The following is a 17,565-nucleotide window of genomic DNA, read 5'->3' on the forward strand; positions in this document are numbered from 1 at the left end:
TGAATATTTCCTGCATTATTTAGGTAATATTTCAGACAAATACGTTTTCCTCTTCGTGGCTCTTTTGACATCATACTGAACTGACAAGTTTACGTGATGCAGCATAGTGCTGACTTTTTATATGAGAGGGCTTTTTGTGCTTTGCAAGAAAAGATGGTCTCAGATCTATTGTATAGCCTCTTAAATCAGTAGAAATTCTTGTACTGATTTGGATGCTGTTAAGTGCCTATCCACAGCCATTTTTACCCAAAATTAAAAAAACCACACAACCTCAAATTTATTTAAGATCTAAGTCTAATTAGGTGGGAGGAGTCTACCACAGTAGCTCATATTCTTATCCCAACACGTGAGGGTTTTTTTAGTTGTTGGGTTTTGTTGTTGTTCAGTTTGGGTTTTTTCCAAGACCACTTATGAGAATATTGCTGCTTACACTTCAAGCTAATGTGTGAAAACTGGAATCTGTACAAGCATTAGGAGGACATAACCCCAAAAACCTTTGGGGTAGGGAGTTGCCTGCCAGTCAGTGAAAGTACACAAGCATCTAGTGGGACAGGCAGAAAGATATCCAGCTGATGGTAGTGACCTTGCTGTGGATTAATCAGCTGGCTTTGGAAAACAAGTATACAGTGTGTGAAGAATAACAATGGCTGACAGAAAGAAAACACAAATAAATGAAAAGTGAAATGGCACCAAGCTAACATAGTGGTCTTGCAAAACTAAGTGCACATCAGAAGTTAGCTGACTTCAGCAGGAACTGAAATTTCTTGGTACTCATCTTCATGTTTGGTAGAAAAAAGGCTGACACATTTTCTAAGACAAAAGGCTTTTAAAATGGCTTTTCCTGTTTTCATGCTCCATGAGGGGAAGTAATATATTTGATGTTGTACTTATCTGGGAATGAGGTTCTACAGCCAAAATGAAAATCTGATTTAAACAGTAGTTGCTTTATTGTGTAGTATGAAAACAGCTTCATGTACAGAGAGGCTGGATGATTGGTAATAGTTATGGTCACATTTGGCTTTTGTTATCTCTAGAAATACTTCTTAGCTTTATATAGAACTGTGAACGTGTAAGATTTTGTGGAGAAGAGCAAGAAAGTTTCTCTTCCCATCTCTACCCCTTTTTGTTGCTTGTAAGTATTTTCTCATCATGGTATTCCTAGCTTTCATTATTAACATAAGCAACACCTGAATTTGAGATTATTTCATCCAAGCCTATCAAAATGTACCATTTTAAAGGTGTGGCATATTCCCTTCCAAATTGTGTCCTACATTCTGTGATCTGGTATTTAAGTGATTTTTTTCGAGGAACATTTCTACTACTCCACCTGTTAAAATCAGATCTCTTTAAAAATTTAAATACAAATTTACAAACTTGATTGGGCCTTCAGGATTCCTTTCTCTATATTTGCTTGTGTATCCAGTTCTAATGAGGCATTCCTTAGGAAGCAGTTATGTTACATGACTCCACCTGCAGCCAGGCAGGCAGTTTCAGTACCTATCTCTTGCAGCAGTTCCACCCCAGCACCACCACCTGTCTATCTGGCATGAAGCAGCAGGACTGATATATAGCCTGAGCTGTGAAGACCTGGTAATGAGCAATAGGCATTAATCACTTTCTCATTCAGTTGTCCAGGAGGTTTCTATCCAGTATAAGATAAGCTGATTATCTGCCCACCCTGCATTTAATCAGTTGTGTCCACCCCCTGTCCTCAATGCCTGCACCATCCACTGCACATTTGGGAAGAGAGGAGGAGAAGGAAATCTCCCTGTGATTTGTGTCTCAAGTTACTCTGTGTTAACAAAAGACCCTGGAATAAATCATCTTTCATCATAACACTATAGCAAAGTCTGTCTTGATTATCTTTTGGAAGAAATGGTTTCACTTGAGTTTTTGACTCCTTCCAAAAGAGCAGGACTCTTCCTGCCGATCACTTGATAAATATGTGGCACTGAATTGTTTAACTATTTCTTGTAGACATTAATGAATGCGTAACAGATACGCACACCTGCCAGCGGAGAGAGCACTGTGTCAACACGATGGGATCATTCAAATGTCTCCAGGAACTGAGCTGTCAGCCAGGTTATGAACTTAAGGATGGAGAATGTGTTGGTAAGACAAGTGTTTTTCAGCTGATGCAATTGCTGTTACCAAAAAGGAAAGGAAAGGGTTTGAAAGCATTTTATTGTTACTGGTCTGTGATACCAGGATTGTAGCTAAAAAAGGCTGATCATTATGGAAGTGTTTAGCTTCATTGAGCCCCTTCTGTACATTCATTTATTTGAAACACTTTCCAACAATAAATATAAATAATTTGGAAAATGCATGAAATCTTATGAAATGGGATATACCTTGTTTTTAAGGGGTTAGAGAGAGACCTTACTGATAGAGGAATTCCTGTTAGCTCCTCTGGGTAGCTCTGCTTTTCTCTGAAGGGTCTGAGACTCTTTGCTGTTGAACACTGAATCACAGCCTGAATGGATCATGGGGCTGACTTGGTCCAGACCTTCCTGTGTTTAGGAGGTCTGTCTGTATTTATTTACAATTTGAATGGCCTTGGGGTTAAGAAGTTATTCTTCATCTCCCCGTTCTTGGCCTGTATTGAGCTCTAATGGAGAAGCTAACAGCAGTAGTCAAAGCACAGCAGAAGTTGCTTTGCAGCACAGGAGTATGCAAGAGACACATGTGCTCTGCCTTCCGGGGCATAAGTCAGTGCTATTTACTCCTAAATGTTTTACACAGAGTGTCCTGACAGCTGGACGAAGAGATGCCTAAGGAAAGAACTCAAGTCTGACATATAACATAGGGTTATAAAATCAAAACGATCGGAAATCTTGCTTTATATAGAGCTGTCATAAGGAAACCTTGGTTTACTTGAAGAGGCTGTTTGTGAATGTCTTGTTCTGTTGTCTTATTCTGTAGCTTTGTAGCATTTATTGCTAATCGAAATTACTTTCTAGTTTTTAAATTAGATTGTAACAGATTATAAAATTTACAGAATTGTTTCAAAGTAGCCTTTAAATTACCTGCTTATAAGAAAGACTAGAATTCCAGAACTACTCTGTGTAAAGTTGCCTACAGATAACTATTGAACTTGCAGAGGTTTGTGAAATACGGAATTCCACATTTTTTATTTGTCTCAGACAATAAATATGGTAGGAAGACCATATAGTACCTTCTAGGAGACTGGTGATTTTCCCTCATGTCCTTAACATTTGACTGAGGAGTTAGGATAGAAAGAGAAGTGCCAGCAGTTCTCCCCTTGTCTGCCTGGAGGGGTGGGAACTCCTCAGTTGTAGAGTTTCCTCCACTTGTCTTTATCTTCTAGTAAAGATGTTAATCATAGGGAGTGTTCTCAGGAACCAACATATGTTAAAGCAGCATTTGTAAATAATCACAAGAACTGAATTTCGAACGTATTTATAGCTAAAGTCTGTTCCCAGGTGGGGTTTCTTCAACTGGAAAATGTAAGCAGTGCCACTATAGCAGCTGATCCATGCAGTTACTCAACATGTATCTGTTGAGTGTAAATTTATAAATTTGAAACTTGCAGGAAGAGGTTTCAATGTGCCTAGAAAGCAAGCATTAAGTTGGTGATTATAATTTGATAAATAATTTCATATACATAATAAAAAATTTAAAAGCTGTGTTGGGCTTTAACTGCAGAGTAAGAAAAAAAAGCTAAATTTGTTACTAATATTACAACCTCTCATTCAGATTTTTTCAGAAGTTTTTAGAGTCAAATAAGTGTTTGTTCTGTGTACATAAGTACATATATATACACATGTGCCTGTGTACACGGTGAAATCCCAGCCCTGTTCAAATGAGGTGCCCTCTTAGTATAAATTTCAGTGGAATTGGCTTTCTACCTAGAATTCCTGAACTATATAAGGAATAAGAGACTGTTTTGCTTTTGACAGAGTGTAGTGCACGTTTTATTATGTGTACCTTATTCCTAATTTTAATTTGGGTCTTCAGGATTTTAAAACTGCAGATGTTTCACTATTTGTGGTTTACAAGAGATGCTGTGAACAAGACAGTTGAGACCTGAATCAGCTTTGCTCCAGGACCTGACAAATTCTGAAGCCTATGCTGAAGTGAATGTCCAAGAACAAACACACCTAAATCTCAGATTTCCCATAGCCAATGTTGAATGTCTATTTTAAATAATGCTTAACTTCTTTCTGAGAAGTTTAACTAGTCATGAAGACATGAAGACTACTAAAAACTATAGCTTAACTAGTCACAATTTGGTGGTTTGATCTGATTAACAGATATCAATGAATGTGAGAGAGGAACTCATAGCTGTAAAGTAAACTTCATTTGTCAGAATACAGAAGGATCATTCTACTGTGAGTCAAAGCAACGCTGCATGGATGGATTTTTACAAGACCCTGAGGGAAACTGTGTTGGTAAGTGTGACCAGCAATATATTTGTAATATGCGCAGCAGTACTGGCCCACTCTTGTTCCTTTTAGCCTGTCCAAGGAGTGTATATTGACCACATGTAGTTTTCCTCAAATCCTGCTGTGAATTTAATTTAAACATTGCTGTCCTTTTAAAGATATGCATACTTGCATATTGAATTTGAAAGCGTTACTAGAACAGACCTTCATCAACCTTAACTTTTCCCACAATAAATTCAAATGAAGAAAAAGAAGTGACAGATGGAAGAAAACAGACCATAAAAGTTAGCTTCTCTCACTATTCTAATTAATTTTCTTCACTAGATATTAATGAATGCACATCTCTCCCTGAGCCATGTAAACCAGGATTCAACTGCATCAATACCGTTGGGTCTTACACCTGCCAAAGGAACATGCTGACATGCAGCAGAGGCTACCACTCCAACGAGGAGGGAACCCGATGCATTGGTAAGGTCAGACTCCAGCGTCTGGTCAGGTGCCCTCTCAGAGGAAAAAGTACATTTCAGTCTTAAAAGGAGGTTTCGAGTTACCTCTGGATTCCTAAATGTATTTGAGGAATGGGAATTTGTCATATGCATTTGCTGTCCAAGCAGCTCAGTGATTTGTTTACACTACAGGATGCTGCACTGATGTCTGACTGCTGCATGGAGTTTCCCTGGGTGACAGGTTTTGTCTGCATATGGGATTTACTGGCTTCTGTTCTGGAGTGAATGGGATTTAGTTGCTTTTTAAACTCATGCTGTCAGAAAAAAACACGTTCCTTTGTTATTTTTTGCAGTATCTCACTGTAAGTGATATGACCTGTAGCCATGGGAGAGGGCAAACAAGAACCACTGAGTTTGAGGACTCATGGGAGTAGTACTCAGTGGATGTTTTTTGTAGCGTGGTGAATGGTGCTCCCCATTTACATCCAATTGTGTGTATGTTTAGGATAAATTCTTACTTTCTTTGTGAAGAGATTGTTGAAATATTCATATAGGCTGGCATGCAACTTGATACTGATTTGTATTTGTTCCAATGTGTTTATGGAGTTACTGACTCAGAATAGCAGATTTCATCTCTTATTAACATTTGTTCTGTAAACGAGCACACTAGGCTCAAAGGAGTTGAAAGCTTGGTCCTTGGTGCCCAAGGCAAGGCTGGCTATGTTTTTTTGAATTCCCTATGTTCTGTGTTACATGAGATAGGAAATTATAAAACAACTTCAGGGAAAAAAAAAAAGACGAATCAGTGTTTTGCTTAGTGATTATATCCTAGTAATTCCTACTTATGTTCCTTTTTAACAAAAGGAACGATGAAAAAATAAACAAAATACAGTTTTGTGATGCTACAGATGGGTGGAAGCCTTGTTGGTCACGACTAGCAACTTGTAGTAAAAATAGCGCTATAGCTAGAAAATCCTATTTCCGCATCAATTTCCGCATTCTCCTTTTTGCTCTTCATTACGCTGTTCTCCCTTCATGAGTTTACCCCCAGGACTGTCCAGACTATGCTTGGCCAGTGAGAATGTGGGGAAGATTTGGAAGCAGCAGAAAATGGGGACAGTTTATGTGTGTAACTGAGGAAATTGAGAAAGCTTCCTGCCCTCTAGGGCACTGTATTCATAAATTCAGGGCAAAGTAGTGCAGTCTTATTTGCTGTCTTATTATATAGCAGCCTGAAATATTTTGCCTGTACAAAGGGAAGGTCCAAAAGTCCCATCTCTCTCAATTGCTGTGAAGATACAGTTCTTCAGCTGGTTTCAGTCAGTCCTGTTTCAGCAAAGTCAGCTGGGTTAGGTATGTTTGCACCACCTGAAGTGTGGTGACCCTGAAACTGGTTTTAGGGTTACCACCATGCCAACATGTCCATGTATACCATTTCTTTCACAAGTCGTCAGTCACCACTGAGCAGCACAGAAGTCCTGGCTGTAGAGCTAATGGCCTTTGTTTTCAAGCCATGCTAATTGCTAGGGCAAGTTATGTTCCTAAATTTCAAACTGATGATTTATAGAAAGAATCCAGCTTTTTTCTCCCAGTTGTTCCTAAAAGAAAGTGACTATGTGTAAATATGTGACAGAGGAGGAAATTGCTATTATTCATACAGCATTTGTATCTTTAAAGCATGATGAGATAACACAATGTATTATAATTACTGATTATACTTTCTCTCTACATGATTGACAATGCTTTTAAGGAGCACCTATAAGGAAGCTTCCTGGTTTGATTTTGGGAAGACAAATCTTCAATGTTAATTGGTGATTTCTCTGTCTTTGCTGTATGCGCTCTGTTTGCAGTCTGTCTCTTTTGGTATTTTTCTGGTATGACTTTCTCTAAGTAGACAGAAAGCTTGGAGAGGAGAAAAGAAAAGCATATGATCCTAATTTCCGCTCTCTGTTACAAAGGCTAGTTTATTTAAGGCATTACAATAGCTAATTAGATTCCTGATTCAGATTTAGTCACAGTAGTAAATACATCATCTGCACATGTTTCTCCAGCAGAACTACACTTGTATGGCCATCTTCTCTGTTAGAGGATTCATCTCTCTTTAAAATGTTCATATTTTCTAGTTTAGTAAATGAGTTATTAAAAACTACCTCTTACATTTAACTGAAAACTACTGTGACTATCATGAAATATAGCACACTAAGAACTAATTGAAGCCTGAACTCAATGGAATATATAATTTTGGACAAACTAATGAAATGGTTGCACAGATTAATTAATTGCAAATAAAACTGCTACTTTACAAACTTGTATCTGCATTAAAAACTCCTTGTTTTGATGCTACCTCTGATCTTAAAAGAAAGTGGGGAGACAGTGTTTCAGCAGAAATCTATGAACCTGTCAGGAATCCCTTGCTTGGTGAGTGGCATTCCCTGCCATCCCTCACCCCGGTGCCATCAGGGACTGTGTTGGTGGGAATTGGTGCTGAAATACTGAACAAAGTAGTTCTTGGCACCTCTCATCAGGGTTGACCCACTTTTCCAAATCCAAGTTTCTGTGATAAATAACTTTCTGTGATTAAGTAACTCTCACTTCCCTATCATTTTCTCAACAAATGACTGCTTTCTGGAGCACTCTCCAAGGCTGTTGTTTGACGGAGAACTGCCCAGAAACCCTTTAAAATTAAATAGTGCTCACATTTGTGACCTCAGATAGGGCATTATGGAGAACCCCCAGCCTCAGACTACCATCCTAATTAATATTACATGAACAGGGATTTGGACTGTGAAAGTAGTTGAAGATGTGAATAATAGGAAGGAAGCAGGTTCTGATGTCTTAAGAAATGTCAGAACTCAGAATACTTGAAGAAATACAAGTTTCTGATGGTTAATCAGACTTTTTGATGCTTCTTGTCACAGATGGTAACAGGGATTTGTTAGATACTGATGAGCTATTTAGTCATGTTGCAAGTCTTGTAAATCAGCGTGTATTGAAAACTCTCATCTTCATCTGAGGATTTTTAAAATGAGATTGGAAGTGATGCATGTGAGTGGAGAAGTGACTAATTTGTTGGTATTGGATTTTGGATGAGAGGCCACGAGGAATATCAAAATCTGAGTAGATTGAGAAAATAAAAAAGATCAACATTGGGAAAGAGCAAAGGTAGACAGCAGAAGGAAGATTGAAAGGGCAGTTGGAGATGAAAATAGCAATTGCTTTAATTGAAGGGATGAGCAGAATTTCTGGCTATTTCTTGTTTTGCTTTAAATGGCTTGCCGTGACTCACATAATGGCAGAACATCAGAATAGGGTGTTTAAATGTCATGGTTTGATGAGAATCAAAATGTGTTTACATTGAAATGCAGAATATGCTGGGAAAGGTCTATGCAGTTACAGTTACCAGTTGCACTTTTAAGATAATGTATTGCTTTAGAGAAGTTTGACTTAGAGATATGTAAAGCTGCCTCTGAGAAGAGCACAGTGGGAAAAGCTGATATCCGCTGTTCTGTCCAGGGGACAACCCTAACAGTTTCTCTTTTTTTTTTTTTTTTTTTTTTTTCTTTTCTCTTCTTAAACATTGATTTTCAGCAAACTATATTTAAACTAATTCCTTTCTCTGGTTCTGCAGATGTGGATGAATGTCAAACTGGTGTACACCGTTGTGGCGAAGGACAGATTTGTCATAATCTTCCTGGGGCTTATCGCTGTGACTGCAAGATGGGATATCAGTACGATGCATTCAGCAGAAGCTGTATTGGTATGTAAAGCACAAGATGAGATGAAATGACTGATTGATTGAGCCTTGGACCTCAAGGCAGTGTTTAGCACCATTGTAGTGTGCACTTATTAGTTCTGCAGTGCAGTGCCTCAAAAGATAATGGAATCACCTCCAAAGCAGCCGTCGTTCAGCGCGACCAGCCGTTTAGAGCTCTGCCGCCCCGTGCTGTCATTTTGGACCAGGTGTCCTTGGTTTGGTTTAGCTGCAGGTTATCGATTAAAGTCATCTGCAAAGTAATTTCTTACGGGTTATGCTTCTGCCGCTGTAGAAATTTATCTTTCTGAAGATTTCACAACTTTTTTCATAAGAGACCATGATACAACATTTTGTATTTTATCACTACTCTACACTAATTAGAGCACAAAGTCAGATAGCATAAAACCTGAGGTTGCAGCTTTTCATGCTTTGAAAATCAATCTCTGACAATTTTTAAATTATCCTCCTGCATCTTGTTTGATGCTTTTATTTCTAGATTGATTGTATATTTGCTTGTTATGCTGACAGATATAAACGAGTGCTGGAATTACCCTGGACGCCTGTGTCAGCACACATGTGAGAACACCCCTGGGTCCTACCATTGCACTTGTTCTTCTGGTTTCCGCTTGTCTTATGATGGGAAGCATTGTGAAGGTACCAGACATTTTTTCCATGAAGAATAAATTACAGTGTGAATTAAGGGACTTTAGAGAAGGAGTTGAGGTGAAATATAAATACAGTAAACCCATGATTAACGTGTGCTCAAATCTGCAGTTATTCAGTCAAACATTCAAACAGTCAGATGAAGGCCAACAGGTTTCTCCTCTTTCTTTCTTTCCCCTACATACATTTTTTCCTTTCTGTACAGATGGGAGAAAAGGAGAACATAACAAACTTAGAATAGGAGACTGTTCATTCATATGTTAATACAGATGAAAGTTGCTAGTGACAAAACTTGAAAAATTTTATTTTAAATTGAAAGGACATTTTTTAAGTTCACGATTTTCTTAGGGCAATGATTGTAAATATGTAATCAACCTCAACGTATAACATCTGAAACACATGTTTGCATGTGTACGTGTTTTCATTGGCATATATAGAAATTAAATTCAGGTGCAACAGGCATCCTCACACTTCTTGGCATTGTGCCAAGGAGTAGTCTTGGGACAAATTATTCCATCCTTATTCACTCTGACCAGAAGGATCTGGTAGCTGTTCTCAGAAGCAAGAGATGAGAGATACTGTTCTGAACCATTGTGGCAATGTCTTTGGGTTTGTTTTTGGATACAGATGTGAATGAATGCGATACTAGTCCCTGCAGCCAGGAGTGCGCCAATGTTTATGGTTCCTATCAGTGTTACTGCAGGCAAGGTTTCCAGCTAGCAGAAGATGGGCATTCTTGTAAAGGTAAGGCCACTGCTTTGTCAAGTTAAAGGTGTGTAGACCCTTTAACAGTCAGGGCTGTCTAACTCTGAGCAGCACCTAATGCTGCACATGATGCCTAAGTACGATTGTGAGTTACAGCCCACTGCAGAAGCTGCAAAAGGAAACTCCATCTACTGGAAAATGCAGTTCATTTTCATGTCTCCTGCTTGGGGCTGGAACACACTTGTGTGACTGTAGAACCAGTGAGGTTATTGTTTTATGGGGCTAGAACTTAGGACTGAAAAAATTAGAAGGGAAGATACGTTTACCTACACTGCATCAGTTAAAGCCTCCACTCAGCCACAGCTGAGTGAAGCCTTGCTCTTGTTCCTGGTGGGCAAATGAGGAGTAATCAGAATGGAGAAAGGAAGGATTTTCCCTATTTTCTTGAAGTTACCAATACTGACACACTGGAGAATCTTGATTTAAGAAATGGTGAAGAAGCCCACATTCTTCCCAGCACAAGAAAATCCCCGAAGCAATTCTAGAAGAATTACAGAGGTATCAGGGAGAGGTTTTCAAACTCAGATGTGCTCTAGACTTGTTCTTTTCCATGAGTCCATCCTACTTGCAACCAGTATTTCTGAGATCAGTCTTGTGTTCAGCATTTCAGAAAGCACCATCAGCAGTCCTAGGGCAATGTCAAACTTACATGCTTGTGTCTTGTTTAAGAATATATTATAAATGCATCAGATAAGAATTGCTTTGTGTTCTACACCCTCCCTTTTCAGATTTCTGGTTTTCTTTTTTCATATGTTTGTATTTGTGTTTTTTTTCCCCCAGATATCGATGAGTGCACACAGAGTGCAGGCATTCTTTGTACTTTCCGCTGCGTGAATGTTCCTGGTAGTTACCAGTGTGCTTGTCCTGAGCAGGGATATACCATGGCAGCAAATGGAAGAACCTGTCGAGGTAATGAGGAGTTTAAAAACTGAAAGGATTATATAATGAAGCTTTGATCATTGGAGTAATCTGAGCTGTTATGGTTATTCTGTCAAGTCTCCATGTTTTATATTAGTCACTGTTAAAAAGCCAGTGTTTGGCAAAGTTGCCAAATATTGGTATCTGCAATGTCAGCTTTTTCCCATGTTAGAAAAAAGTACTGTGGCAGCTCAGCTGTCAATGTGAGCTAATTGTTTAAATTAATTCCTAAGGGAGCCCACTTCATTCAAATTCAGGCACTGGATTATTTGCATGAGCTGTATGTGCAGTGCACCTTGGCACAGCAGGAAGCGATCTGGTGTTTTAGAGGTGCCAGGTGTAGAAATCTGTGGCTTCATTATGAGTTGCACTTTCCTGCCCCAGAAAATGGGGAGAGTGAATGTAGAAGCTATAATGGGGACTTGGACATCCAGAAGTCTGCAACCTAAACTTAAATATGTTGGCGTTAGTTAGATGTTAGTGTAAATGACATGTATCCTCCCCACACACCCCTTTTCTTCAAAATCACAGAAATATCTTCTGGATATGTGGTGGTTTTCATCTGCTGCACAGCTGTCTGGTTTTGAAGTAAAAATCCCCTATTTCCAAAGGATGCACTGACTGTGTAATTATGATTGAAGATCTGACTACCTTTACGTACTTTACACGCATTCCTGCAGTAAGTTACACTAACTACCAGGCATTTCCTGCTCTTAGTTTTTCAGGAACCTTTCACATAACTTTTGGTTATGTATCTCCTTAAGCTTAAATTCTCTTCTCTGTGGTAACAGCAGTGAATTTACACTGTGTAAATCATGAATGACATGAGCATACCTGCTCCTGACTTTGGAGCAGAGAAACAGACTAAATGACAAAATCTTTTTTAAGTTTGGTTGGGTTTTTTTTTTTAAAATGTGTTTTTAAGTATGAATGCAGTTACATCCATGTGCATTTAAATTCTTACATAGAAGTCACCTTTAGAAAACTGCAGCTATAACTCTCCTCAGGCTTTGTTTGTGTGTTTTTTTCATGCTAACTCTGAGTGCTGGCATGTTAGTTGCCACCTCTGCCAGCAGTGAGATTTGAGCAGAGGACTGAGGACATCTTCCAGAGTTAACAGTGTGAGTCACTGCGGTAACGGGCCAGCACAGCTCTCCCCAGCCGGAGGCACCCAGCGTGCTCCAGGCGCTGGAGGTGGAGGAAGGTTTGCCACACCGACCTACGGATCGCACTTGTGTTGTTGGTGTGGTGTGACATCAGCCTGCACACTCACCCTGTGTGGAGAGGGTTCCTATTGTATAGACTAGCCCTGCTAAGTGAGCTATACAGTGGCACTCGGAAAAGCTTTCTGAAATCCTTGTGCCACCTGGTACATGCTTAGAGAGCAAAGTTGGTCTACTTGCAAAGCTTGGCGTGTGTGCAGCAGCTCTGTGCACGGCTGGGTGATCTGGCATTTAGTCAGGCACTGGAAGTAACCCCTGGGTAAGTGCCTCTTTTTTGAGCTCTGCAAGTTGTAGTTACAAGTTTGAGCAGGCTTATATATTGAGGTCTCTCTGAAAACGTGGTCAGAGAAATTAATGTCGGCTTCACTAAACTCAAGAAGACTATATTGGTTTCCAGCTGAAGATCTGGTTCCAGTTGCTCCTCATCTCCAGTTCTTAAGAGTTACTGGTGGTACATTCTTTGTACCTTTTTTTTCAAACAGACGAGTTGCATCTCATGTAATAGGATCTCAACATATGGATCTTTTTGGAGAAACTGCCTATGGTATTTTGCAACACAGCCGAACTGGTGAAGTGAGTGCTCTCATGGCAATGATTGCAATGTGGAAGAAATTTTCTTTTCACCTAGGGGCACTTCTGAGAATCAGCAAGGGATTTCATTTACTTTGATTCTCTCCTACTTCCTATTATATACCTTTCTTTGCAAGACTTTTAAACCAGTCAGTTCAGTGTATGAGATCAGTTCTCATCCCAAGGGAATGGAGAGAGCGGGAGTTTATAGTTTTCCTCTAAGAATCTCTCTCCTCTGTGACAATTTGCAGAACTGCAGAGCCCTACACAGTCCACATGGTTTGTCTGTTAGCATTTATTTCATTTTAAAGCCTCCGTGCGTTGTCTAGACATTTGGGAGTACACAATGTGACTGTGAGATCTTTGCCAATATTTTCTGCTCAAGCTGGATCCTTGTTACTGCATCTGGTTTTCAGCATTTTAAGGTCCATTGCTTGGGCTTGTGCTTATGTATTATTTAGGTAACCACGTTTATACTCTAGGCCATAAAGTGTCTTTGAGCTTTAAGTGTTCAGTTTTTTGTCTTCTGCAACATTACTTCTCATTACGGGGCGATATTTATATTTAACTTAAATTTTCAAAAATGCATGCCTTGCTCTAAAGTGTTGTTCTTAAGTTCCCATATTTCATAATAGTCTGGTGGAGCTTACATCTCCTGGATCGTACGGCTGTACAGCAGTGGTTATTTTGCTTTGTATTTGCCCCCTGCTTTAATCCAGAGCAACCTTCATGCATAGATAAATTCTTCTCCAGCTATAACCCAGCTTTCTCAATTCTCCATTTCTCAAAAAGTCAGTGAGAAGGTCCTGTTGGCTTTTAACATGGGTTGGTTATATTCTGATGGGATTTGTTTGTACCTGAGAGATAGCTTTTGTCACAACAGGCCGTGAATGGCTAACGTGTAGGTAGACATAGGGTATCCTTCCCTCTGTCACGTGTGTCTGCTCTGGGGAGGGAAAGGTCTCTCTGCAGACTGGATGATGGGGGGATGTTTGCTTGGGATATGTGGGCATTTTACAGCCTTGTCCGTGAAGAAGGAGCCGTTGTGATCACAGACACGTTATGCAGGGTATGAGTGATTTATAGCAGTGGCTACCTTTCATCAAGGACTGTCTCTCATACTCCTGTGCTTGCATGCAGCGTCTGCAGATGCACAAGTCTGTGCACGTGCTCTGCTGTGTGAAACCCGTTGGATGCTTCCCCCAGCTATGGAGCTTATCATGCATGTATTGTGCTCACGTGCTGAACAGCGTATGAGCACCACACTTGTTTAGAAACCCCTCGTGTGACATAGGCTAGCTCTAAGCATGAAACTGTGGTTCAGGGAGTACCAGTGACCTGTGAGGCTGTAAAAATGGACACATCACTTTCAGGAAACCATTTAAATACTATCTTCAATCAGAACAGCTGTGGAGAGCTTACACAGCAGCTGCAGGGATGGAGAGTTTGGCTCGTCTGAGAAGTTTAGGGTTCCACTGCCTGAGACTACTGCCATCTACTTATTTTATTCAATTTCCCTTCAGCCTAGTTTATAGTATCACTTACAACACATCTCAGGAGTAAGGGAGAATATGAGAACACAGGCATTCTATCTAGATATTCAAGTTTGGTGTTTATTGCAGTGGGAAGTGGCAATCTAGGAGGATCTTGGGTTTTGAGAACTTATTTTCCTTCTCATGTTTATTCTCCACTGAAAATTAAACCCTGTGTTGCTTCAGATGTGTTTGGAATGAGAATGGCTAGGTTCATAGGAGCATGTCAGTGTTTGCAAAGTACAGGTAAAGAAACAAACTTCCCCTGTGGTAGAAGGCCAGCCCTGGCCTTGTGCTGGGTGGCTGCAAGTGGCCACGCTCTCTGCCAAGCTGGGGAAGAACTATCAAACAGCATGAAAAGGATCACAAGCTGCTTGTAGGAAAGAGGAGGCTCCCTTGTTTATTGCAAACACTGCCAAGTGGTACTGGCATCTCTTATTAACTGATAATGTCAATGAAGGCAGTTTTTTTCCACTGAAGACACATGAATTTTAGCAGAATTGGAATCAGCGTGATTTACCCTGTCACTCCTAATGCCAGCAAGTGTCTGTGCACAGAGATAAACCTGACACACTGCACCTGAATGTGCATTTCATACCCCGGGTGTTGGGGGTCTCGCAGTCCTGGTCTGCAGGCACAGGTACTGCAGAGGTAGCACACAGCAACTGAGTGGTGAAGACGAGAGCCCTCAGCTTGCAGAGCCAAACCCACAGACTCCTCTTGCTTGTCATGCATACAGTCTCAAGCATACTACAGCCCATAAATAGTGATTCCTTCTTATTTTTGAACTCACCATGTCTTTTTCCTTGTGTTTCTCCTTGTTAGATATCGATGAATGTGCAATAGGAACCCATAACTGTTCAGCTGCAGAGACTTGCTATAACATCCAGGGCAGTTTCCGCTGCCTGTCCTTCGAGTGCCCTTCCAACTATAGAAAAGTCTCTGACATGTAAGTATCGCCGTTGCAACAAAGCGAGCAGCCCAGTCCAGTGGCTGTGGATGTTACGTAGTGCTTTAGTTTGTGGGCTGGTGTAAGCGCTCAGAGCTCTAAGAAGATGCTTTGGTACCTGCAGTACATGGACCTTCCCCATATAGAGTTTCTGTCTGATTTTGCCTCTTTCTTCTTCCAAGCCCTAGATCCCCCATTTGCCCTCCAACTGCTGCTATGACAGCAGTCATCAGAGCCTGCAGCTCTAAAAGCGCTCTGTTTGTTTAAGTTTGTGTAAATTTAAAAAAAAAATACGCTCCTCCGTGCTGCTCCTGTCATTGCAGTAGCTGCCAGGCTGCTCAGTGCACCACTTCTACAGCGGTTTGGGGGCTCCCTGTTTAATATTCAGATTGTGGTTCCTCAGAGTGTATTGAAACACTGAAGGGGGGCAGGAGAATGAGCTTGCTAGGCTACAGGGTTCTGGGAATGGTGCACCTCCACAGCTCCCAGCTTCTCAGCAGCTGAGGCTAGGGAGCCCCAAAATCTCCCTACCCATTTCCTGCCTCGATGGCTGACAGTGCTTTGGGAAGACAGCTTTAGTTGCTTGTGACTATAAACATACTTTTCCTGCCTTATAGAACTGAGCAGCTTTTCAGGCTGAGGAGCTTGTTTCCCATTCCCGTGTTTTAGCTGCCTTTCAAAGTGGTTTTGTTCTTACTTTCTTGAAGCACTGTCCCAGGCTTGTGCTGTCAGTGATGAACCACAGACTCCTCTTCCAAGCTCTGTGCTGCTTGCAGCATGACTCTGGCTCTTTCCTTCTCGTGGAGTTTCCCAACACATCTCCCCATGTCCAACAGAACCCCCTGTGTCCATGATCTTTTTCTCACACTGTTGTACTCTAACAATTACAAATGCTTTGTGGGCACTGTAGAAGCAGAACAAGCAGCCCAAGTTTGGGACTCCTGTTTGTCTAACTCTTTTGCAATATTCTGAAATACCTATGTTTTCACCTGCTATTACATGGACACTGAATGTCCTTCATTTCTCATCTCTCAGGAGGTGTGAACGAATCAGTTGTTTTAATTATGTGGACTGCCAGAATACCCCGGTGCGCATTACCTATTACCAGCTGAACTTCCAAACCAATATCGTGGTCCCAGCTCATATTTTCCGTATTGGACCATCGCCTGCCTATGCTGGAGACAACATAATCCTTACTATCAACAAGGGAAATGAAGAAAACTACTTCAGCACTCGAAGGCTGAACTCATACACGGGCATCGTCTATCTTCAGCGACAAGTGAAAGAGCCTAAAGACTTTTTGCTAGATGTTGAAATGAAACTGTGGCGTCAGGGAACATACACTACCTTTCTTGCCAAAATTTACATTTTCATCACAGCTCATGCGTACTGAAGCATGTATTGACATTGGATTTTATTGGTGCTATGCTCTTTAACTGCTCTACCAAAGCTTAATACTGTCGAACTGGCATTTAATGTATCTAGCCTTTATATTATTTTTCTATCATTGCTTTATACTTTTTTATCGGTTGTGTAAATTAAGTTAATTTTTATCTTTTTTTGTTGTTGTTTTCTGATGCAATTCTTTACATCATCATTTGACAATGAACGAAGGAAGGGTTAGAAAGGCAGTACATACGTTGTGTTAAAAGCTGGAACCTTTTATTAGAAATTACTTTTAGGTTTAGTCACATCTGCATAGTGTTGCACTGGAGAGGAAAGATGTTCACTTGGGAGTATTGGTTTTTGCCACTAAGGGAAAAAGCCTTGAGCATTTCTCTTTATTACACCAACTTATGGTTTGATTTAGCCACTGACTTCGCTGAGGTTTCTCTGTGTTGAGATGCTGTGTCAAAGGCCTTATGTGTACATTTGACGGTTAGCTCACCTCATATTACCATTTTTTTTCCTCCTTCCAACTTTCATAATATGTTGCCTAAAAATATATATAAATAAAAGAAAACTCCAATAGTGAAAAGCCTATGAATGAGTCTTACTTTAGTAGGACTACTTACGGGTTAAATATTTGCAAGACCAAGGCCTTAAGAGAATGTCATGCTTTAGGGTAAAAGCTCACATATTGCTGGTTTTAGTAGTTGTCTTTATAGGTGCTGGGATTCCTCTCTAGAGAGACTCATTCTATTTAGGTACCTATAAGTGCAGATTCGATGCTTTGTAATTCTTATAGGAATGTCCAAGAGGAAACACGGAAATAATGAAATAATATATTACTGCTCTTTAATTTAAAGCTTGGGTGTGCCACTGAGAAGTCACTTGCAATTTTAAGTAAACAAAAAGGGGAGTTGCTTCTATTCTTCTGGAAAATTACTTCTGTTGTG

General features: G+C 40.3%; 1 protein-coding gene across 1 annotated transcript in view; it reads left to right on the top strand.

The window, feature by feature from the left end:
• FBLN2 (fibulin 2) overlaps positions 1 to 17,155 on the top strand; it is a 78,298-nt gene extending 61,143 nt beyond the window's left edge. The window contains exons 8-16 of the mRNA XM_074914005.1: positions 1,978 to 2,112; positions 4,275 to 4,412; positions 4,731 to 4,874; positions 8,481 to 8,609; positions 9,135 to 9,260; positions 9,897 to 10,013; positions 10,815 to 10,943; positions 15,103 to 15,226; positions 16,262 to 17,155. Of these exons, the coding sequence (XP_074770106.1) occupies positions 1,978 to 2,112; positions 4,275 to 4,412; positions 4,731 to 4,874; positions 8,481 to 8,609; positions 9,135 to 9,260; positions 9,897 to 10,013; positions 10,815 to 10,943; positions 15,103 to 15,226; positions 16,262 to 16,619 (1,400 nt within the window). The 3' untranslated portion in view covers positions 16,620 to 17,155. The remainder of the gene's footprint in view (positions 1 to 1,977; positions 2,113 to 4,274; positions 4,413 to 4,730; positions 4,875 to 8,480; positions 8,610 to 9,134; positions 9,261 to 9,896; positions 10,014 to 10,814; positions 10,944 to 15,102; positions 15,227 to 16,261) is intronic.
• The last annotated feature ends 410 nt before the right edge of the window (positions 17,156 to 17,565 follow it).

This window comes from Athene noctua, chromosome 10 (assembly GCF_965140245.1).
Source record: "Athene noctua chromosome 10, bAthNoc1.hap1.1, whole genome shotgun sequence".
Taxonomy (NCBI): Eukaryota; Metazoa; Chordata; class Aves; order Strigiformes; family Strigidae; genus Athene; species Athene noctua.